Raw genomic sequence first — 25,083 nt, 5'->3', positions numbered from 1 at the left:
GGAATATGGCATATGGCCTCTTTGTTAATCCGAGAAACTCAGGTAAATGAAAGAAACTTGTTTCTAAGATGTAAGAAAGATGTAGACACTTTTATTCTATCACTTAAAAATATTAGTTTACAGTTGGTGTCATAAGTGTGAATTTGAGTATTACCCTAAACTTCTGTTTTGGGTCCTTGTACTAAGCTCTCAGTAACCTCCTCTCCTTCTCTGCTTTAAATTAAGTTGCCTTTACTTCTTTCTAGGTGGCTTTCTTGATTTTCCTTGTTTGCTATTAAAGGAAAAATGTCCCTTAGCCCTTTTCAAAAGAACCTATGCCAAGGCAGACCTTATGACACTGGGGGCAATAAACCAAGCTTCTTGGCCAATAACTGACTTCTGAGACTTCCTTTCTTTCATCAGTTCTGCTTTTTTCAGCTATCTCCATCTTAAATATGAATTTGTTTTTCTTTCTAGCCCCACCCCCTTCCATTTCTCCCTTCTCAGAAACTATCCACATTAGCTGTATGGTTATTATTTCACTAGTTTTATATGGTTTGGTTTTTATTGTGTGTGTATATGTATTTCTCAAAGGCTATATTTTGGTAATTTTTATTATTTATAGGGAACTCTCCTATCTTAATATGATAAAAAATTTGGCACCAGAGGTTTTGCCTTCTGTCTTGAAATTCCAGTAAAAACCGTGATATCCGCTCCTTACTGGACTGTCAGATGCTTCACCACATGCAAGTACTCCAGCTCAAGTCACCAAAAAAAGTTTTTGAACAATTTTACCGAGGCATAATTTACATATCATAAAAGTCATCCTTTTTAAGTGTACAATTCAGTAATAGCAAATAACATTTTCCTATCAAAAACTCTTCAGCGGGCTTCCCTGGTGGTGCAGTGGTTGAGAGTACGCCTGCCGATATAGGGGACACGGGTTCGTGCCCCGGTCTGGGAAGATCCCACATGCCGCGGAGCGGCTGGGCCCGTGAGCCATGGCCACTGAGCCTGCGCGTCCGGAGCCTGTGCTCCGCAACGGGAGAGGCCGCGACGGTGAGAGGCCCGCGTATCGCAAAAAAAAAAAAAAAAAAAATCTTCAGTGCTGTCTTTAGTCTATAAGAGGATAGTCATCTTTTTGTTCCCAAGGTCATTTATGGTGGGTTGTGCGGTCTTGCTCCTGGCTGCCATGTGGTTACATACACGTACCCCATCTGTTGGTTATTGCTTCTGTTATTCACTCTGGATATCATAGTACTTCATTAACAGTGAGGTTCTCTATAGTTGGGACACTGAGTCAAAGTGGTGGGACACTACCATTTTGTTGAAGAATGGCTCCTTTTGGGCATTAACTGAGGGAACTCATTCTCTCATCTTAGGTATTCTCCACCTGATGAGAATTATACTCCAGGGCCTTCCAAATCTCTCTGATTGGTTCTGTAGTTCCCACTTCCCCCCTGAGACATAAAGACATTATGTAAATTTAGGCATGTGCCTCTCCAAACATAACTGCTTCTCCATGTTATTCTGAAAATTAATTCAATAATTGCTATAGCAAACTTGGTATGCCCCTAGTCCCCTGAAATTGATTAGGGTAGAACGAGCGGTATCCCTAAAAGTCACAAGTGTGCTTTTTCTCCAAAGGTGTATATGAAATACTTCACCGTGTAGGAGTGGGGCATGGTCCACTGGGGCGCATGCATTCATAGCAGCCGGGGCATCAGACACCTGAATCAATGGCAAGTATTGGGGCTAAATGGTGTGGTGCATCCTGAGTGTTGTTGACCTGCAGAGTGGAAAAGAGGCCAAGTAGGGTTGGAGGAGCTAAGAAAGGCTTTGGAGAAGATGGACTTGAGCTAGTCTTTGAAGGGTATGCAAGTTTGGATAGGATGGAGAAGTGAAATATGGGGTTGGGGTAGGGAGGATTGTTGAAGAGAAGTGCAGACCATTTTGGGAAACAAATGAGGCAAAAAGGTAAAAGTGAACTTAGGATATTTGTGAGACCCTGAGGAAACCAGGCTGATTAGAGCTGAGGATTCCTAGTACTTCGTAGTGAAAGTAGAAAAGTGGAGTTTTATCAAAATCACAGGAGAAACTGTCAAAATACAAGCACCTAACAAATAAGAAAAAAATTCTTAGCAAAGGAATGAAATGTAAAAGCAGTGTTTCAGGAAGCATAGTCAGGTGACTGTGATCAAGATCGTTAGAGCAGGAAGGCAAGAGCTCAGTCAGGCAAGGAGTTTGCTTGCCCCTAGGAGGAAGGGCTTGGTAAAGCATTGTTTTTTACTTCCTTTCTTTATGCGACTCCAGAAATTTCCCTAGGTACTGGAACTGTTCCTGGGAAGGGGCAGGGTCCAAAAACTCAAGGCTTTGAAGGCCTGCACAGAACTTCAGAAAAGTTATTTCTCTTTATGTTTCCTTAGGGAAAAGGAATAAAACACCCCAAAACTGGCCCCATCCCAGTTTCAGAGTCTCAGTTATATAGGGCCTTTGGGCCCAAGCTGTGGAGCTTTGGAGAATATATAATTATGTATCTCTTTAAATGATTCTTACTATTGCTCTCATAGATTGTTAGTCTTTTTTCCCCTTAATTAATGTTCTGAAATTCTTTTAATAGGACTCTCTAATGGCTGATGCTTTTCGTTGTTTTGCTTTTCCACCAAAGCACTTTTTGCTATTATCTGGGGGTGGCATGCATAAAGTCAGAGAAAATACTTGTTACTGTTTTTTCATACACAGCAACCAAGTGCAACAAATGATTGAGTTACTATTTAAATTAAAAATAAAATAAATGCACATGATACAAAGCTCAAAAGTGACTACTGGATATCTGGTGAACACTCTCCCTGTATCTTTAGCTCTCTAGTTTGTCTCTGGTTCTTGTGGATCTTTCCAGAGTTATTCCCAAGGCACTTATTTTTAAAAGTTGAGTGATCTTAGACTTTTAGATTTGGAAGGACCATAGGGGTCATTTGTCAACCGTTAGTGTTTCTTGTGGTATAGAGAAAAGTGGGCCAGATTTGAGGAATGGACATGGGTGAATTAATGGGGTTGAGTGACTCCTCTAAAATTTCTTAGAATATCACCATCTGAAACTAAAGCCTTTATGAAGCCTGTTTCCCAAAGGTCTCTTTCCTAAATTCCAAATCTATTTTTCCAATCTGTTTTCCTTGTTCTAAAGTCTTTTTCCTAATATCTTCCAGTACTGTCCTACTCTTGATTGTCTTGGATTTAATATTTAATTAAAATAGAGACAGTAATTAGATACTTTTAAATTTATTTTTAAAAAAGAAAATGAAATAAAGAACAAGACAGAAGTGCATGAGCTGCTTTATACTTCAGTAGTTTTACTGTATTAGTAAAATTTATATTTAATTTTGTGATTAAAATTCTTTTGCATTCGTTCTTATGATTTATGATGTATTGGGAATTCATGTTTTCATAGAAACAGTTCTAATTTTATTATGGGAAAATAGGAAATGATCTGTAGAAATTTGCTTTATTTGGCAACTTTCAAGAAAGCATTTATTAATATGGTCATTCCACTTTAACTTCTTTTTCTCTAGTACATAACAACATAGGCCCATGTTTGACTTCATTATTTACTTTCTTTTTTTTTTTTTTTTTGCGTTACGCGGGCCTCTCACTGTTGTGGCCTCTCCCGTTGCGGAGGCGCAGGCTCAGCGGCCATGGCTCACGGGCCCAGCCGCTCCGCGGCATGTGGGATCTTCCCGGACCGGGGCACGAACCCGCGTCCTCTGCATCGGCAGGCGTACTCTCAACCACTGCGCCACCAGGGAAGCCCATTATTTACTTTTTTTCATTCTTTAATCTGTTCTGGTTTTTCAAGTCACTTTCCTAAAGTATTTCACGTTACTGTTTTTGTGCTTACCTAGCATGATTCAGCTCTCATATTTTTCTTTCTACTTATACATTGTTCATGTTGGCAAGTTTGAGTTAGTGTTTCCTTAAGATCATAGACATTAGAGCTACAAGAGACCTGAGGACATTGAGCCTGGGAATGAAGTGAATAGGCTTCATCCCTTTGCCACTTCTCATCTGTTGATAGTGGCTGCCTAAAGACTGAGGCAGAATTTACCCTGACTGGGGAAAAGGCTGTTTTATTTCCCGTGTCTGGACCTGGAGAAGTCTACTGTCAGAACTAGGACATATCTTGGTTATTCCTCATCTAGCCCAGAAAACTGAGGAGTGAAGTAACTTGCTCAAAGTCACAGAGCCCTTGAGTCCATGGATCTACTGACCCCCAATGCTAGGAGCTAAGTGCTAGGCCTTTTTTCTCCCTAAGAATTATGGATTTCTTTCTGGATTTTTTGGTTTGTTTTTCCTCTGCGAGTCATAATTGAATTATATTAAGTATATCAACTTGTCACAGTTTGTTGTATCTTCAGGAAAGACTCAGAAGTATTCATCTGGCAGTTTAAAAATAGGCTTTTCCTTGTTCTAGGAAAGAAAGGGCCTTGAGTTACATAGTCTAGCTAAAACCGAGAACTTTCTTTTCACTTATTTTTTTTTAAATATAAATTTATTTATTTATTTGTTTTTGGCTGCGTTGGGTCCTCATTGCTGCGCACGGGCCCTCTCCAGTTGCGGCAAGCGGGGGCTAATCTTTGCTGCGGTGGGTGGGCTTCTCATTGTGGGTGGCCTTCCTTGTTGCAGAGCACGGGCTCTAGGCACACAGGCTTCAGTAGTTGTGGCACACGGGCTCAGTAGTTGTGGCTCGTGGGTTCCAGAGCGCAGGCTTAGCAGTTGTGGCACACGGGCCCAGCTGCTCCACGGCATGTGGGATCCTCCCAGACCAGGGCTCGAACCCGCGTCCCCTGCATTGGCAGGCAGACTCCCAATCACTGCGCCTTCGGGGAAGCCCCAGCAGGCAGATTCTTAACCAGTGTGCCACCAAGGGAAGTCCTCACTTATTTTTAAGACTGAAAGTTTTCCCATTAAACTTTTAAAACTTATCCTCATTACTCTCCAACCAGACCCACCCACCCAAAAAGGGAGGAAAAGTAGAATTTTATGAGAAAGAGTGAATTTTATTAGAGTGAGATTGTTGGTTCAAACCAAAATCTGGTGTAGAAGGATTAAAACACTAGCAGAGTGAGACAGGGTAGGGAGGTCCTTTAATAACATTTTACTTTCAACATTTATCAACGGTACTATTTGACATTTTGGCCAAGATCATGCATTATTTTGCAATTACGAATACAGGTAACACAATACACAAGACAAATAACAATAGTAGCTATATTCTGTATGTATGTTAGTATTTATTTTATGATCATTGATTTGGGAAAACTTCATATTAAAAAATATATATGTTCTCTGACATCTTCTACATCTTATGGGCTTATTTTGGTGGTTTAGAATAGTTCTGGTAATTCCTTAGAGCACTTTGTCCCATGTATTACCAAAACCTTAACTTTTTTTAAGACTCTAGAATGCTGGGACAGCTTTCATACGAAATTTTTTTTTTTTTTTTTTGTGGTACGCAGGCCTCTCACTGCTGTGGCCTCTCCCGTTGCAGAGCACAGGCTCCGGACGCGCAGGCTCAGCGGCCATGGCTCACGGGCCCAGCCGCTCCGCGGCACGTGGGACCCTCCCAGACCGGGGCACGAACCCATGTCCCCTGCATCGGCAGGCGGACTCCCAACCACTGCGCCACCAGGGAAGCCCCACACAAAATATTTTGATGCCTTATTAACTGTTAACCAGCAGGTCTGCAAGTATTGCCAACGACAGTTACGTACATCTTCATCAAGTCACATTTTGTTGAGAATAGTTGATTTCGCCCGGGATCGTTTCCTCATTTGGAGGTATATTTTTCTATATAAACACATTTTCAGTTGAACAGTGATGTACTTCTTAATCCTTTTTTTGTGGCACAATTATTGATACACAGCATTGCTCGAGGATAGGGTTCTGCATACCCATGGATGTAAAAAGGAAGTGGAGAAGAGAAGAGACATGCCAGTGAAGGGTTCTTTTCAGTGTGCCACCTGGGCTGTAGTCTTATGATGGAAGGTGGCAAGAGAAGGTGTGAGGGAGAATCAGATTTGCTTTCACTATATGCCCAGCTTTGCTGATCACCAGTGTTGCATATTGAGACAGCACAACAGTGTATCCAAAGAAAACTTTTAAGTGTTGAGATTGAATCTGCATTTAACATTACATCTACAGTTGAATATTACAATCTCTCTGCCCTATTTTTGCCATGTCTTTGATTCTTATAATCGTTTAAATTCCAGTTTGAGAAACACTTATAAAGTTGGGAGAGAGAACAACAATCTGTTTGTACAATTTTCTCAAATTCTTTTCCTCTCCTTCCCGTGGTCCCTTTCCTCTCCCTATGCCCTACCCCGCTCCAGTCCAATGTCTCCTTTCCCCAGGACAGCACGTTAAATGTAATAGGCACTTAATAAATATATACAAATACATATTGATCTGAAGATGGGGAAATTGGTAAGGTTGAAAAGAATTTTTCAGAATGAAGGAAGAATTCTGGTCTGAAGCCCAGGAAATTCATAAGGGTGAAACTGCGGCAAGATGTTGCCGTTCACCGTTTGTTCACTGCATAAAACTCAACTTGATCTCAGTATGATTTCTTTAAGATCTAGCCTAGTTTATTTTAGGATTTTGTATGTAGTTTTACTAACTCAGTATATTAAGAAAATTCTTGCAAGAGGAAGAATGAGTCATAGCGATACTTCCCTTGGTAGAGAAGGAGAAAGAAAACCCTCAGTCTCTCCATTATATACTTGGAATGGATTCAGCATTTTGATTGATGGCTGAGCACTGATAAGTTTTTCCTGCAAGCCACCTCATGTCATATTTGATTTTGTCCACAGTATAACTGGTAGAAGAATCTTTTAGGTTAACCATCAGAGATAAAGAGCTCTGTAACCTGATTATCGTGAGAGACTTGTTTATGATGTCATTCCTATTTTAAGATTTTTTTGAGTTTGCAATAACTTTTAAAAAAGCTTGAGCATTTCCTCCTCTGCGCAATCTATTAAACAAACAAACCAAAAAGAAGGCTGGAAAACATTTGGTACTGAGAAACGGGTGTGTTAAGGGTGTGGCTGGTGTGGCATTCATCCCAGCACAGAGTGGGTTCCTCTCTGACCTTGCCTTGTACCTCTGTTGCTGCGACTCCACAAAGAATAAATAGAGAGGAGGTGGGCTACGACTGGGAGCTGGTTTGGCTGCTTTGAGCCAGAAAAGGAAATGGGGGTGCTCACATGGGAGCCACAAAGTCTCTCGGTAGAGTCTTGTTGAAAGATTGTTTTTGAAGTGCTATGAGTAACCTATGAAGTATTTCTCTTAATAGTCACAGAAATGACCTTGCTGCTTTCTACTTTAAGGTTGCCCTCAGTAACCTGCTTCCAGTTAAATCTCTTCTCTGTTCTGGCCCTAACAAGTTTTTCCAGACTGCCCTCAGACTTCAGACTTTATTTTCTTTCCTTGTGCTTTTGGGATCTACAGATCTCATTTTTAAAAAATCGAGACGGCATCAGTTGCAGTGACAGGAAAGACGGGGCTGCTTAGCTAATCTCATACTTAGTGAAGGTTGGTAAGTTTCCATGGAACTTTTACACAGAATAATCAACCACCAGTTTCTCAAACTTCTGTGTGCTGAGCACCTACCTCACTCAGATGTGCCCACATCTGGGTCAACCATAGCGTCCTAAGAACTCCGCAAAAATCATTACTTAATGCACTGCCTTTTACACTTCATTGTATAGAAGAGGCAGTGAACAGAAGGATAGATTTAGCATCCAACTTATTTCCTTTAAAAATGTCTTATTTACTACAAAAGTAATATACATAATATACAACTAAAATAAAATGGTTTTTAGTTTTTAGAAGGTAAATACTGTGTGCATAGTGCTTTGGACGCAGTGAGCACTAAGTACATTTTTTGGTTATAATTAGTGTTATCACTAATTAGAATCATAAGCTCATAAGAAGGAAATGACCTTATGAGACTCTTAAACTCCCTTGCAGTTGAGGAATCTGCTGCACAATATCCCAGACAGATATTCATACTCAGCCTGTGCTTTAGCAATGCCAGGAATAAATAGATTACTTTCTTTACTTCAGCCTTCTCCATCAAAGAGAATGTTCCTCAGACCAGCAGAGATGAAACTAAAGGCCGACATTAAATGGGACAACATTTAGATGCTTTAAATGTTAAAATCTCCAGGTAGAGATAACTTATTTTGTAAGTATTTTTTGCGTGTTTATTTTATTTTATTTTTTTTGGCTGCAACATAATACATGTGAGATTCATTCATGTTTTTGCACATAATCATAGTTGCTCTTTAATGTAGAATTGTCTTTTATAACTGTACCACAGTTCATTTGTGTATTCTCCTGATAGTGGACATTTGGCTCATTTTCTATTAGTTTGAAGATATTATGAGTAAAGCTGCAGTGAGCATTTTTGTACATCTTATTTTATTAACACAAACACTATTTCTCTTGGGTAGATAGCTAGGAGTGAAATTGCTACACCATTGTGGTATGAGTATGTTTAGTTTTAGTAGATACTACCAAATACTTTTCCCAAGTGGTTGAATCAGTTTGCACTCCATTAGCAAATTATGAGTATCAGTTGCTCCACATCCTTGTCTACACTTGGTATTGTCATTCTTTTTCATTTTAGCCATGCTGGTAGGTATATGTATTTTTATTTTTAAAAAGACAAGTTATGAAGAAAAAAAAAGCCAGGCCATCTCAGCAATTTAATATAAGAAACTTAAAAATACAGAGTTAGGCAGCTCAGTCGAGTGTTAACTTTCCTATTCTTAGCTTAATTTATTTACTTCTTAATAGATAAGCCTCGATTTAGTTCTTAAACAACTTCTTAACTTAGATCTGATCTAGGAAGAAACATCATAAACAAAGCTACTGTCATATAAATGAAAGAGGTTAGTGTTTCAATAATCTTGAATGACTACAGGTTAACTTAAGTGACTTTAATAAGTTTACACTTAGCCTTGAAATTAGATATATCTGCTGTTTTTTAGTACTTGGCATGATCTATTCTCTGTTGAGGATGTAGTAGTGAACAAAAGAGAGTCTCTGACTGAATATAGTTTAGATTTTAGTGACAAGATATAGATGATGAATCAATAAATATATAGCATGTCAGATAATAATATAGAGGGAAACACAGGGTAAGAAAATAGAGATTGCCTAGTGCAGTAGTGGAGGGGCCTGTGGGAGTTGATATTTTGTATATAATGAACAGGGAAGTCCTCTCTAAGCAATTGATATTTAAGCAGAGATCTTAAAGAAGTGAGGGAACAGGTCATTTAGCTGTTTCAGGGAAGAGTTGTCCAGGTAGAAGGAACATCAAGTGCAAAAGCCCTCAGGCAGGAGTATGCCTGGTTTGTTGGAGGAAGAGCAAGAAGATCAGTGTTGCTGAAGTGCTGTGAGCAAAGTGGAGAATGGTTGGAGATGATTTGAGGCTTAGTGGGGTGGTGGGGATTGTGTACGGCCTTGTGGACCATTGTAAAGCCATTTGGCTTTTATTCTGATTGAGATGAGATGCCGTTAGAAGATTGTGAGTAGCAGAAGTAATGGAATCTGGTCAGTTCACACAAGAACCTGTACACAAATAGACATTTTATTTGTAGTAGTCAGGAACTGTCTTTCAACATCTGAATGGTTAAACTGCAGAAAATACATACCATGGAATACAATTTTAAAAGTGAACTATCGATACACAGCAACTTGGACGAATCTTTAGGAATTTATGCTTAATGATCCCTAAGGTTACATATTGTATGATCCTATGTATATAGCATTTTTTTAATGACTTAATTTTAGAAATGGAGGGCAGATAAGTTGTTTGCCAGGGGTTAGAGAAGGAGATGGGTGTGGTTATAAAAGGACAACACGGGGAATCTTTGTGATGTTGAAACTGTTCAGTATCTCGACTGTAGTGGTGGATACACAAACCTAAAAGGTGATAAAATTGTATGGAACATACTATACACACATATACACAAATATGAGTACAAGTAAAACTGGAGAAATCAGAATAAGATCAGTGGACTATATCAATGTCAGTATGCTCATTGTGATGTGCTATAATTTTGGAAAATGTTGCCATCAGGGGGAGCTGGACAACGTGTTCAGGGGACCCCTCTGTGTGGTTTCTTACAGCTGCATATGAATCTATAACTATCTCAATAAAAACTTAAGTTAAAAAGAATAAGATAGCTCTGGTACCTTTGCAGAAAATAGACTATAGACTATATGGGCATTAGAGTGGGAGGAGGAGCCCCGGTTAGGAGGAGATTGCAGTGGTCCAGGAATGATATGTTGATGACTTGCACCAGAGTGGAAGCAGTGGAGATGGTAAGTCCATGATGTTTTAAAGATAGAGCCAAATGTTTGATGGATCAGATGCGGAGTGTGAGAGAAGTCAAAGTTAACTCCAAAATTTGTGGACTGAGCAACGAAAAGAATGGAGTTGCTGTTTATTAAATGATAAAAACATGGCAAGAGCAGGTCTGGGGGAGAAAATTAAGAGTCTGTTTTGTTCATTCACATTTGAGATACCTGTTAGCCGTCCAAGTAGAGATGTTACATAGGTAGTTATTTTTAAGTCTGGAGTTGGGGAGAGAGGTCCAAATTGGAGATATAAATCCAAGAGTTGTCAATGTATGAAATCACCTAGGGAGTGAATATAGAAAGAGAAGCTGTCCAAAGAACTTAACTCCTGGGGGCACTCCCACATTTAAAGGTAGGAAAGATGAGGAGGAACTAGCAAAGGAGAATGAGGTGGGAGAGTCAGAGAGATAAAGGGAGACCAAGAGGAAATAATGTCCCCATGGCCAAGTGAGAAAAGTGTTTTAGGATAAAGGAGGGATCTGTTGTCAGATGCTGCTTCTCATAGGCCTCGTAAGGTGAGGACTAAGAATTGACAGCTGCCTCTGTATCTTGATTGTGGTGGTGGTTGTACAACTCTATGCATTTATCAAAGCTCACAGAACTGTACATCAGAATGATGTACAGTTCTATATGTAATTTATAAAATGTAATAATATACTATAGATAATTAATAAAATATTTTAAAATTTAAAAAAGAAGCATTGACAGCTGGATTTGACACCATGCAGGTCATTGCTGACAGGGTCAGTTTGGGTGGAGTAAATGCTGGGAACAAAAGCCAAATTGGAGAAGGTATAAGAGAATAAGAGGGAGGGAACTTGGGGTACCAAAAACAGTTCTTTCAAGGAATTTTGCTATAAAGAGGAGCCAAGAAATTGTCGGGAGGGGGATGCAAAGTGTCTGGAGGGGGATATGAAGTCAAAGGAATGCTTGTTTTTAATTTGGGAGGTGTGTTACAGTCTGTATGCTGATGGGCATGATCCTGTAGAAAAAGGGCCCAATTATTGAAGTGATCTTGTATAAATGAGCATGGATGGGATTTGGTCACAGGCAGTGGGATTGGCCTTAGATGAGAGTCTGGACAGTTTATCTATAAAAACAAGAGAGAAGATAGAGTATATGGGTACAAATTTAGGTCGGTTGGTAGATGTAGCAGTGGGAGCTTAGTTATCTATCCTTTTATGATTGCTTCTATATCGTCAGTGAAATATTAAGGTAGGCTCTTCATCTGAGAGTGATAGATAAGAAATATTAAAGGTCTGAGGGAAAAGAAGAAGTAAAATAGATTGTGGGAGAGTGACTGGACTAGGGAAATGCAGTGAGATTAGTAGGCAGCACTCTTTGATGTTAGTGGTGATAAATGTTAAATATGGCTGGTCAGTTGGTGTGTTTTTCTCCTGCTTTAAACTGTCACCCTGGTACAGGTGAGAAGTAGGAAGAGCGTTTTAAGCAGGATTGGGGTTTTGCTAGAGGAGTTCCAGAGAATTTCCAAAGAAATTGAGAGTTATGGAGGGGTACAATTATTGGTAACGATTAGAGCTAGGTTACAACCATAGGGATGTAGAGCTGAGGTAGGGCAGAGGACGGGACCATCAGAAGAGAGAAGGTCAAGGAACTCAGAGACTAGGTGTTGAGGGTCAGCAGTGTGGATCTTGAAATCAGTGATTGCTGGGTGCCAAATTCATGATCATCTCTTCTTCAGCAGTTTGACTATAAGTATTAAAAATATTGGAGAGAAAAATAAGTTTGGAACAGTAATTGTATAATATTTTAAAAAAAATCATGACAGAACATTTGCTTGTTTCACTTTTTAGTCTCAGCTCTTTGCAAAAGATGATGCCAGAAATAGTATTAACATAGGCAGGCACTTTTGTTTAGCCTACAAATATATTTAAAGGCCATAGCCAGCAACTGTTTTATTTAGTAATTTTTAATTGGTTTATTTTGTTTCATTAATTGGTTATTATTATTATGGGTGTTCAAGATTTGTCATATGAGAACAGTTTACAATGTGGATCTCAAAACAAACGATTATGAAAATATTAACCAAGAACCATTTTTTTTTCAGACCTAGAAATAGAGGTGGCATAGGGCCATGTTCAGCTCTTCAGAAAAAATAGGTATGGAACAACAACAACAAAAATTATTAAATACTAACTGAAATTAACACAGAGGTCATCCCTTAGGGCATCTTTTGTCCTTATCTGCTTACAGCCAATCTGTGAACAAGTCCTTTTGGCTTTGCTTCTGAAATATGTCACATGTTTTTTCCCACTTCTGTCTTCACAGCTACAACTTCAAGCAAAGCCACCGTTGTTTTTCACCTAGATTGCTGCTGTTAGCAGAGTCCTAGGCTGAGAGAGTTGAGAGAGACCTTTAGATCTTGGCTTAAAAGTCACCTTTCAGAACAGTATCTGAACCACTTAAAGTAACTTTCCCAACCCTCACTTCTCCTATAGTATTGTCCTGGGTTTTTCCTTATCATATTTATTGCTATCTGTTATTACCTTGGTTTTTTGTTCATTGTTTTTTGTCTTTCCACCACCTTTAAACTGGAGCAAGGAACTTGTCTGTCTTGTATACTTCTTATGCCTATTGTCTGGAACAAGTCAATTCCTGGTACAGAAGATGTTCAAAAATATTTGTTGAATGACCAGTAAATATCAAATAATCACCTGGGAATCTTGTGACAGAAAGAAGTTTCTGATCTGGCGGGTCAGGTTGGTTCAGTACCCAGGGGTCCTAGGAGAAGCCAGTGAGGAAAAGACATGCAGTCTTAAGCCCAGCACATCTGAAGAGTAAGGCTTGGTATCTCCCAAGGAGGAAATTCATTTCTACTCAAAAGAAAGTCAAATCATCATCAGGGGCATGTATTTAATTTCAGAGGTCTGGTGACTGATAATCAGATATTTTTCTTTAGTTTTAACTAGGGAAGATTAGACAGCAGAGAACTCTTAGCCAAAATGGTTTGACACTGAGGGAAGAAAAGATGAACAATGCAGAGGCTGTAAAGGATTAGCAGAAGTATCAAGGACTGATTATCAGTGCCTTTTTAGTTGTGATAAGGGAAATAGAGTGAGGGAGCAAGAGAGATACTAGATACCTGGGGCAGGTAGAGGGAACTACCAAAAAAGGGAAAGGAGAGACTGATATATGATCCAATTAAATCAAGTTTGGCTTAACTATGTATAACCATGTACTGCACCTGTTGATGGCAACCCAGTAAGAAATGAGATCTAGGAGAGAATCTCTCTTCCTCAGGGGGCTTACAGTGTCCAGCAAGAGAGACAGAAGATGACCTAATTCACTGTCATTGTTGGTTTGACATGAGATAGAGGTTGTCTTTAGGAGTAGCTGGCCAGCCATCCTTGGGATAGGATTTCATGTGATGGTCCTCAGCTTTGCTTTTGCGGAGACCTGATTTCAATCCACCAATAGGTGCCTACTTTCTTAAAAAGTGACCCGTACTAACCACACTCATAAAAGACTGGTGCATAAGTCAAAACATCAGTTTATTAATCTATAGTGAGGAAGACTACATGAATAGCCAAGTTTTAATTAGAAGATTACTTGGTGTGAGCATGGAGAGGAACAAGGGGAATTGAGTGATGTAAATGTCGAATGACATCAGGCATTGGCCATCTGATGCTTCTTCAGATGGGACATATAACTGCAGTGGGAACCAGCCAATCACATCTGCTGGTCAGGATATCATGCCTCCTTTGTGCTTCATGAACATGGCCAAATCTTGCTTAATGAATCCCATCTTCTTATATCTGCCTGCTTACTGCCTTCTTTCCATGGTTATGTTACCATCATTCTATAGTCATTTGTTCTATCTACTTTTTTGGGAAACATTCTCTTGTTGTATGTTGATCTTATCAGTTGAAGATACTAATCTTTCCTGGGGGTCCGATCAAACAGGAGAGCAGGGAAAATTTCAGGGAAGATATGTATGACATTTTAGCTAGGCCTTGAAGAATATGTAGGGGTTTGAGGACAGAGGTAAATGAGAAAGAGTGCATGCATTGTGGAGAGAGGTAATGAAATAAGCAAATGGCCTAGAGACCTAAAACTTTGGGGCCTATTTGGCCTATAGGCTATATGATGGTGAGCAGCCTGAGATAATATTATAATAGAAAGCTAGCTGGGACCTGGTTGTGAACTACATATATCATGCTGAGGAATTTGGACTTTATCTTGTAGGTCAGGGCTTGGCAAACTTTTTCTTTGAAGGGCCAGATAGTAAATACTTTAGGCTTTACAGACCATATGGGTCTCTGTTGCATTTATTCAACTTTGCCATTGTAGCACAAGAGCAGCCATGGACAATACGTAAGTGAGTGAATGGCACTATGTTCCGTTAAAACGTCATTTACAGCCATAGGCAGCAGGCCGAGTTTGGCCCACTGACACTGTACTTTGCCTAACCCCACTGAAGGTACTATGAGTCTATTTTAGATTTTTGAACTAGAGGACAACATGATCACATGTGTGCATTTAAGAGAGAACAGATAAGAGTCTGAACTCTGAGCCTGCCCTGTTGAAATAGTGATGAAATGGGGGTTAACACCTCATATTTTGAGAGAATGTAACTTTGAATCACGTAATTCCAGTTTTTTTCTTAATAGTCAGTGTCAAGACCTTACTCTATAAAAAAATGTGAAACTGAAGGCAAATAAGTGGAGATTGGTTAAATAGAGAAGTATTTCTCTTAAAAAATTGTTGTGGATCCTAGTGTTAATTGATTTTCATGAAAACTAAATTGGCATCGATGGGAATATGGTACTGACTGCTTCAGTACAAGTTCTCTCTGAGTTCACTGTGCCTCTCTGACCATCTACCATGTGCAGGTAAAGCTCTTCTACTGTTTTTCTTTTTTGTACAGATTTTTAAACATTTTATTTATTTATTTTTGGCCGCATCGGGTCTTAGTTACAGCACACGGGATCCTCGTTGCAGTATGCTGTATCTTTCGTTGCAGCGTGCGGGCTTCTCTCTAGTGGCATGCTGGTTTTTCTCTCTCTAGTTGTGGCGCGTGGGCTCCAGAGTGCGTGGGCTCTGTAGTTGAGGCATGTGGGCTCTGTAGTTAAGGCGCATGGGCTCAGTAGTTGCAGCGCATGGGCTTAGTTGCTCCGCGACATGTGGGATCTTAGTTCCCTGACCAGGGATTGAACCTGTGTCCCCTGCATTGGAAGACGGATTCTTGACCAGCGGGGAAGTCCCCTTCTACTATTTTTCTATGTTTGAATCTCAGAGAAACCTTTGGTTACGTAGTGCTGTGTCTCCATTTTGTGCAAGTGCATCATTTAGGTGTTAAGACTGCCTCTGTATTAGTTTAGAACAATTAAGGCAGTTCTACCTGGTGCTGATGCAATGATAAATATAAATGTAAATATGGCATCTGAAATCTCACAACAGTGCTTCATTTAAAGTGATCCCAAAGATCTAGAATACAGCTATTTAAAAAGTATCTAAATAGAAAGCTAAAATTTAAAACATCTGTGAAATGAGATGGCTGAGAATCCACCTGGAAATTAACAGGGTCCTGAAAGTCTTGTGTGAAAAATAAGGAGGATTCTAGAGACTAGTAATACATGAAAAGGAAGTTGGTTAATGGAATGAAAGCTTTTGGCCCAGAATACTCCAGGAGTTTCCTTATGTTCCTCGGTATTGCCTCCGCTAACTGAAATCCCGTGAAGCAGTGACAGAGTGAAAAGGAAAGCATACCACGGCAACAGTTCCCATAGACTCTGGGGACTATTTTAACAAAGCTCTTCAGCCAGTGGGTAGGACAAGATAGACTGCCGCAAGAATGTGAGGCCTAGTTGTCAGAATTTACAAATTTATGAAGTCAGTTCCTCTAGAGCAGTGCCTCTCAAAGCCTAGTTCCTGACCGGCTGTATCAGCACCACCTGGCAGCTGGTTAAAAATGCAGATTTTCAGCCCTACCCTATACACCTATTCAATCAGGAAACGGGGTGGGGCCCACGGGTGGTGTCCTAACAAGCCCTCCAGGGGGTTCTGATTCAGTCTAAAACATGAAAACCACTGCTCTAAAAAGTGAGTTAAGGATGGAGAATTAAACAGTCTGATCATACCAGAATTTCAAGTTAGAAGATTTTCTACATCTGCCTGAAAGTTTACCTAACTTATCTGGCAAAACTAACTTTTGCTTATATATAACCTTTAGAAAAAAAAAAAGACTGAGAATATTATGCTTAAAAAAATCTATTCCTGTGCTGTGTAGATTATGAAGTGTATTTTTATGAAATGTATTTTACATTAGCTTGGAGATGAAAAAAAGTTCTTGTAGACCCAGTGTAGATTTAAGATAACTTTTCTAGCACACTGGTTGAAACCATTCAGAATTTGTTCCCCTTCCAAGATACAGATGGCAGAGGACAAGCAAGAGAGGACATGTTATCCATGGGACAGAAAGCAGAGCAAAGCACGGCTTCCAGAGCTTCCCTTCTTAAGGAGTTCTGAGCTTCTCTTGCTAATACTTGGCACAGTGTCAGGACACAGATAATCCTCAGTAAAGGATGAGAGTTGAGAGAGAAGGTACAATCAAGTTAGAGACTCTGAGCATGTGAACACTTGTGGTGAGTTTTGAGCAGCATTAAATAGGATGAGCAGCAGTTGTTTGCTTTTTACTGAAGCAGAATTGAAGCTTCTGGGAAACTCTGGTATAGTACCTGGAAGTTCTTGGCAAGATCTCATAATCCGAACTTGAAGGAAATGCCTTTCCATTGCTTTGAAAAGGAAAAAAACAAGCCAAAGAAGTAAATTCCTTAAATAATTAAATGAAAATAATTAAATGATATGTTTCTCCCTGGAAATACCTTAATAAACTAATGAGTTAAAAGAAAATGGAAGAGATTTTTAACATATAACTGACAAGATTAGTATCCAGAATATAGTAAAGAGCATCTATTTTTTTTTTAAAGATAACATAATATAAAAATGGGCAAAGAGGGCTTCCCTGGTGGTGCAATGGTTAAGAATCCGCCTGCCAGTGCAGGGGACACAGGATCGACCCCTGGACCGGGAAGATCCCACATGCCACAGAGCAACGAGCCCATGCGCCACAACTACTGAGCCTGCGCTCTAGAGCCTGGGAGCCACAGCTACTGAGCCCTCCTGCCACAACTACCGAAGCTCATGTGCCTGGAGCCTGTGCTCTGCAACAAGAGAAGCCACTGCAATGAGAAGACCGCGCACCTCAACAAAGAATAGCCCCCCACTCGCTGCAATGAAGACCCGACGCAGCCAAAAATAAATAAACTAAATAAATTTATTAAAAAAAAAACGGACAAAGATTCTTCACAGACTAAGGAATACCACTATGTCTAAGTGACTAAGGCCAAGAACGTATGAAAAGATACTCAACCTCATCATAACTCAGCAAAATGCAAATTAAAACCACAATGAAATATCATTTCACATCCACCAGAATGGGCAAAAAAACCCCACAACTGATAATATCAACAATCAGCAAGGATGAACAACATGAAATTGTCATGCATTGAATCTTCTAGGAATGTGAATTGGTACAACCACTTTGAAAATAGTTTGACGTTACCTAGTAAACTTGAGTAATACCATACCCTTTTCCCAGCAATTCCATTCCTAGGTTTGGACAACTTGGAGAAACTCTTGCACATGTATACCAGGAAATAGGTAACAGCAGAAAAGTAGAGAAGGAAAGACTACAAGTAATTCAGATGTTCATTTATATAACAGTATATGATATAGAAATGAAAATGAAAGAAGTTCAGCTCTAAGCATGAACTCAAAGCAATGCTGAGTGTAAAAACCAAGTCACAGGATACATACTGTGTGAGTCCATATATATATATATATATATATATATATATATATGTGCAAAAATAGCAAAACTAAAACTGTTTAAAGATATGTACATTTAAGGTAAAACTGTAAAGAAAGTAAGGGAATGATTAATTCAGAATTCAGTACAATGGCTACTTCTTTGGAGGGAAGAGATGCAACTGGAAAGGGGAACGTGAGAGTACAAAGTAATGTTTTCTTTCTGAGGCTGGGTGGTGTGTTCATGGTGTTCATTTTATTGATCTTTAAGCAATACTGTAAACATGCTTTGTGTGACAGATTTTACTTTGGAATAAGGAGCCATCTCTTGGAGTAACCTGTTTAGTCACTCTGAGGAATATCATGTTCCAAACCTATAGACCCTGGGTGGCATATAACATTGCCTTTGCCCCTAACACCTCATTCCTATCATATTGCCCATTATAATACCTTATTAGTAGGATGACCGTTGAATTTATGGCCCAAACTGGAACACTTGAGAGTAAAGTGAGGGGATGCTCAAAATAATATGTATTTCTTTGAAATGTTTATTGAACAAGAAGTTGGTTTTATTCTGTGTTACAAACCTCAAAAATAAATTATATTAAACTACATTAAAAACTTTTTGGATTGATTGTCCAAACATTAAAAAATAGTGAAAACTAAATAATTACTCATGGTACCTATTCATGTACTTTTATCAATTTCTTACCCTTATCTGTCTCAAATACCATATCATTGGTATTTTAATAAAGGGAGTATTTTTTCAAAATGTTCTATTTATTTTTTCTCCTAAAATTGCCTGCCACCTTCTTTATTTTATTTTATTTTTTTTAAGTGAATTATTTATGTATGTATATATGTATGTTTGCATGGGGTCCTCATTTTTGTGCACGGACTTTCTCTAGTTGTGGCAAGTGGGGGCTACTCTTCTTCGCAGTGCGCGGGCTTCTCATTGCGGTGGCTTCTCTTGTTGTGGAGCATGGGCTCTAGGTGCGTGGGCCTCAGTAGTTGTGGCGCATGGGCTCAGTAGTTGTGGCTCATGGGCTTAGTTTCTCAGTGGTATGTGGGATCTTCCTGGACCAGGGCTCGAACCTGTGTTCCCTGGATTGGAAGGCATATTCTTAAACCACTGCACCACCAGGGAAGTCCTGTGCCACCTTCTTTAAAATTGCATTTTACGGTTAATATATTTGAAAGTGCTGGTACCTTCTATTGAATCTTCTCCTCAGACTGTATTATTTTTAATTGAGAAAATTCACTCTCAGGATACTTGGTAAGCTTCTTGTCTTAAAGTTGGAAATACAAAGGATGTTTACCAAACTTAGTGATGACAACAATGATAATTATGTGTTCAAAAAAGCGAAAAAAACCAGGGTAACTGCTCAACCAATGAAGTGCCAGTAGAACAGGTGTAAGCCAGACCTGTCTTGGGCAATTACACAAAATGCCTGCAATTTAACATCTGCATAAGTCACAGGTCTGATAATTTGCTTGTTATTGGTCCCAGATGCTTGCTAGCTGACAGACCCCTGTGGTGAACCTTCCTGTCTCCATAGGAGATGAAAACACATAAAAGGGTCCATAAAATGTTACTAGTTTGAGGAGGAAAATGTATTAGTTAAAATATTAAGTTGGGAAAACTTGGGAGAAGGGAGTAGAAAGTATATCCAAACTTTGAAGTGCTGGGCGTTTTACAGCCAAGAAAAATTTAGCCAAATCAGGAAGTCTAAGGATTATTTCTTATTCACATAGGAACATTTTATGAGGCAAATGATCTACATATATGGCTAGCATTTATAGAAATACTTCATTTTTACTTCATGCTTTTTGCAGTACTTATTTTAAGTTTTTTTTTTTTTCCCTATAGAATAGTCCTGCTATATCTGGAAAGATACTGCTTTTTGAGTCACTTCATAGCTGTTTGGGAGGGATGAACATGGTGAGGAAATGGTGAAGATCCTTTCCTACCACCAGACCCTCCTGACCAATCTTGCCAGTCAGTGGATGACATATCCCAGCATGGATTTGAGTATTTTGCTGAAACCTTTTCAGAATGCTATGTTTTTTTCCTTTAAAAATGCCTTTTCCTAATAAGAATGCTAGTATGTATTGGTTAGAATACATCGAATATTTCATATTTAAAAAATCAGTGCACTTTCTTCAGAATTTTCTTTTATTTCAACTTGTAACCTAGATTACTTTGCCAAATAAATGTATTGTTTTCATAATGCAACAAAATATAAATTAGAAGAAAAAATGCAAAAATTTTTTTAAATGAACCTTTTCAAAAAATGTTTTTTCCAATGGCCATTCCTCCCATGGAGAGTATATTAATATCTCCCCTATATTAATATTGAGTCAGAAAATAATGTTCTAAGCAATTTATAGGAAAACAAGCATGCCTCAAACATACTGTGCTTAAACAAAGTATTCTGGTACTGGTAGCAATCATTTGAAAGCAATTGATGGAAAAAATTATATTTTGGTACATAGTTCTTCCCCCCTAAAACTCAGTTATCAGGACTCTAAATTCTGTCAAATAGCTGTTTTAATGGATTTCAATTTTATTCTCTCCTCCCCCTCTTTTTTCCCAGTGTGGCTTTTTGTTTTTGTTTGGTTGCTTTTTGTCAACAAAAGACAAAAGGTAAAGGCAGTGAATGATTCATAGGCAAGGGTAGTGTGTGATACGTAGTCAAAGAATATATGACACATGGAAATTACATTTCATTTAACCTAAAATAGATCTAACTAGGTGGGGATGACTTAATATTTTAAATGTTTTTGTTTCTTCTCTCCATAGCTTTAAGAAAAAAAATAAGAAGTCACTTCCGACTGTACTGAATAGCAAAAATTAAGTGACTGCAAACCATGGCACTGTCGTTCCGGAAGGACTTAGAAAAGTACAAGGATGTTGATGAAGATGAACTCCTTGGGAATCTATCAGAAATAGAACTGAAACAACTGGAAACTGTGCTGGATGATCTTGACCCTGAGGTAGGTGCTAGGCAATAAAGAGAAATGAAATAATTTTTCAAACCCTTTGATACTAAGTAGCTGCCTTTGAACAGTTAGCTTTTCCATGACTTTTCCCTGACACTGCTGTCCCCCTCCTCCTCTTTATCCAAATGACCTTTTGGCCTCCCTTCCAGTACCCCCACTTCTGCCTGGTATCTCTAATGACATGACTGTTCTAAACTATTTTCTCCAACATTTTTATTTTCAAACATCTCCTGAAATTTTCTTCCCTTTAAGAAATCTTTTCTCTCTGGGCGGGAAGAATGTTTTTGGTAAAATGCAGCAGATGATTAGCTCTTTGACATACGCCAGCCTATATGCCTCTTCAGGGCTTCTGTATCAGGATGGCTGCAGTGTAGAGAGTGTCTCTAGAGGGTCCTTCATGACCTTAAATCTAATTATTACCTTTCTGAAAGATGCTGACCAAATTGGATCAAAGTTTCTAGTTATTGGTAGAATAGATCTAAGCAGACTCTGGGCAATACTGCAATCCATGTAGAGCAGACCTGAATATATGTATATATGTTTTATTTTGCAATATGGCTGTTGCTGACCTTATGCATTACATAAGGCTAAGGTGGAGACCCTTGACCCTGGAATTGTTAACCCCTGGTATGTTTGGAGCGGTTGTTGTGGCAGGGCATGTGCAGCTGGGAGGCAGTGAGGGGAGAACACTAAGGTTGTGGCTGCTTGATCTGAAGGTAATGGCTATTTGCTAGGCTGCTTTTCTTTACCACATTTTATTATGACAAGACATTGACTTTAAAAAAAAAAAGACATTGACTTTCAGTGCCTTTTAAGGACTGTGGTAAGAGTTTGTTTTATGGAAGTGTTCTTGTCACTACCACACATTTATTTCCTGCTAGAAGGTTTTCTAATTTATATTGAGAATTACACTCCTTTTCTCAGCATTACTTTAGCACTTGGGTAATGTGTCAGTACCACTGATCAAATCCCTTAACCATAATGGTTACTATAAGGAAGATTTTTCAGTGCACCTAAGTCTGTGGGGTAACTCAGAATAACAGTGCTGTTTTGCATGTCACAGCAGTATCTGCTCCAGGCAGTTCAGCCTATCAGACCTATTTGAATCAAATGGTAGGAGCATAAGAGTTCATCTGGTCCAGGGTTTCTCAGCCCTGGCGCTGTTGACATTTGGGGCTGGATAATTCTTTGCTGTGGGGCTGCCCTGTACATTGTAGGGTGTTTTGCAGCATCCCTGGCCTCTACTCACAACATACTAATAGAATACCCTCCTGATTTAAAATGTACCTGGTCTGGTGAGATACCATACATGGAAAGTTCCTTGAAAGAAGAGTTTATTACTTTCAGTTCCCAACAGCAGGAGGCGCACCAAGCCACACAGGGCCACATGGGGGAGCAGCTGGCTTGGTCAGGAGGTAGGAGTGAGGTGCAAGTGTGGCCCAGAACTTTTCTTGTGGTTTCCAAGGGAAGGAATAGGTGAGGCAGGGTGGGCAGATTTGAGCAAGTTTAGAATTGGATAGTTTGAATAATTTCAGTGGCTCTGGGCTACAGGAGTGGTCTCTAGTTGTCCAGTTCCTGGCCCTGGGCAGTTTAGGGCAGGGGAAGTATTGGCTTGGTGTGTGAAAGATGAAAGAGGTGGTTGGGGGTGTGGGCTCTGGATTGGCTGGTTTTCATATGAGAGGCACATGGCAGGGGCTGGGGGGGATTTGTTTGCTATCCCTAGGAATTAGTTAGCCCTGGGAGGGGCAGTCTTTCCAGAATTAGCAAGGCCCCCAAGATGTCAAAGCATCATAAAATACAGAAAATTAAAAAAGTGATTAATACGCCCTCCCCCCAACTGTGACAATCAAAAATGTTTCGGGGTATTGCCAATTGTCCCCTGGGGGATGAAAACACCCCCTGTTGAGAAACATTGATCTAGCGCTTGCCCCCTGTTTCACAGATGGAAAACAAAAGTTAGGTGACTTGCCTCAGTTATTACAATTAGGGAAAGAACTGAGGCTAGATCCTTTACTACCTGATTGATCCCTGGCCGAGTCTAGTGGTCTTTCTGTTAAACTACCGTGAATCCCCTTTAACTCGTGCTTTATTCTATAGGTCTAAAAGCTGATGGCTTATATTTTCTTATTTGAAATCCATGGCCTGCTTCTTGTATGGGGAGGCTTGGGTTCTAACTTCTGGATGTATTTTGCAGACTCCCCAACCCTAGTTGTAACTTCCCCAACCTCAGATACTGTTAGTTGAGACTAGAAGAACAGTGATGTTTACTGACAGCTTGCCACTCGTTGGGTGAAGTTTTTGGAAAGTGTTTCAGTAAAGGACCAGGGGAGACAAGAGGGCCAGGGTAGCAGCAGCTACTTCAACCAGAGGAACACACTGTACCTTCCAAAGTCTCAGAAGGTAGATAAGAGCAGATGAAGTTTGTATATGGTGCTATTTTGTTGTATTTTGGAGGGCTATTTTACTTTCCTTACTCTGCATTCAATATATGTATTTGCTAACTTAACTGTGTTTTCTCAAAACTTCTGTCTCAAAAAGACAGCCAGCCAGCTTAGGCAAAAGGTGTTTTTTCGTTTCTAAGACTGGGAATAAATTATTACAACAAAATTCCACTGCAAGGGAGAAGCATGTAATTTTCAGTGGCAGTCATTTTAATGAGATTTTTTATCTATTTGTTAAGTAATTATGATCCATTAACTTTCTTGATTAAAGTGTGCTTCTAATAAAGCTTAGCTCATAGCCTCCAGAGCCAGTTAGCTCTCATTTATTTTGTGGTCAAAGACTGTTTTTAAGGGCCAGGATTCCAGCTAACATATCATTTAAAACCTGTATGTTTGACATGGGCTTGAACAGGCAGGTGGTATAATGCAACTCCATTGCTACCACCGTGAAGTAGCAGTATGTATACATGTGCCTTATTGATGGTGAAGGAAAGTAACTTATATTAATTTGCCTTAATGACCATTTTTCTTTAAAAGTATTCTCAAATCTTTATTCAATAAGTATTGGGGTGGGGGGCAACCTATAGATCTCAGGTACTATGCTAGGCTTAGGGATATGAGAGTGATCAAAACAAATGTGGTCTTTGCCCTCCTGATGTATAGTCTGGTAGGAGTGTGAGGAATTAGACATTAATCAAATAATCGTGCCATATATAAGAGCATATAATGGGAGGTCAGGAAAAGCTTTCCTTGGGGGAATGGAGCTGCAGTCTGAAAAATGAGTTGCAAAAAAGGATGGACAGAGCATTCCAGGGAAAGAAGTATATGGCAAGTACAAGGGAGGAACAAGGGTTGATGTGGTTAGAATGGGAGGGTGTGTGAGATGAGGCTAGGATAACCTTAGGGGGTGGGAGTGAAGGTTGAAGAGTATCAGCAGCTGATCCAGGGAGACCAGTTGGGAGGCTAATGTAATAGTCCATCCCAGCTTGGATCATAGTGTAGACCAAAGTAATGGTATTGGAGATGGAGAAAAGTTAGACAGTTTTTAGGAAGTAAAAATGGATAGGACTTGATGGTTTGTTGAGAATGGATTCTTCATGTACAAGTCTTGTCTTGATTTCAAAGTCTGAGGGTAGAAATCTTGTGTTTCTTTTTTATATTCCTATAGACAATTTTGTGTTGTAGAAACATTTTTGGTGAATGGTTAGGAAAAACCTCTTTTGTATTTCATCTTGATAGGTGAGCTTTCTGTGTTATGCGTACAGCATTACATGAGGAAAACACAAAGGCGAATTTTATGAAAATTATTGTGGATTTCAGCAAATGGCCAAAGTTGAAGTGCCATATTTTCTAGTTATAAAATGAGTATTTCTCATTATCATTATCCATACAAGATCCCTCTTTG

At 39.4% G+C, this 25,083-nt stretch overlaps 1 protein-coding gene across 3 annotated transcripts in view; it reads left to right on the top strand.

Moving 5' to 3' along the window:
- Positions 1-25,083, top strand: part of TMOD3 (tropomodulin 3) — an 84,642-nt gene that overhangs the window by 18,090 nt on the left and 41,469 nt on the right. Inside the window, exons 2-3 of one of the 3 annotated variants that reach the window (XM_027099796.1) lie at positions 12,473-12,524; positions 21,038-21,231. In XM_027099796.1, the coding sequence (XP_026955597.1) occupies positions 21,106-21,231 (126 nt within the window). In that variant the 5' untranslated portion in view covers positions 12,473-12,524; positions 21,038-21,105. Of the gene's footprint in view, positions 1-1,626; positions 1,722-12,472; positions 12,525-21,037; positions 21,232-25,083 lie in introns of all 3 variants that reach the window. The other 2 variants (XM_027099797.1, XM_027099795.1) reach the window with 2 other exon arrangements.

The sequence above is a fragment of the Aethalodelphis obliquidens genome, unplaced genomic scaffold (genome assembly GCF_003676395.1).
Source record: "Aethalodelphis obliquidens isolate GAN/ISIS:26980383/991018 unplaced genomic scaffold, ASM367639v1 scaffold142, whole genome shotgun sequence".
Lineage (NCBI taxonomy): Eukaryota > Metazoa > Chordata > Mammalia > Artiodactyla > Delphinidae > Aethalodelphis > Aethalodelphis obliquidens.
This window is presented reverse-complemented; position numbering and strand designations above follow the sequence as displayed.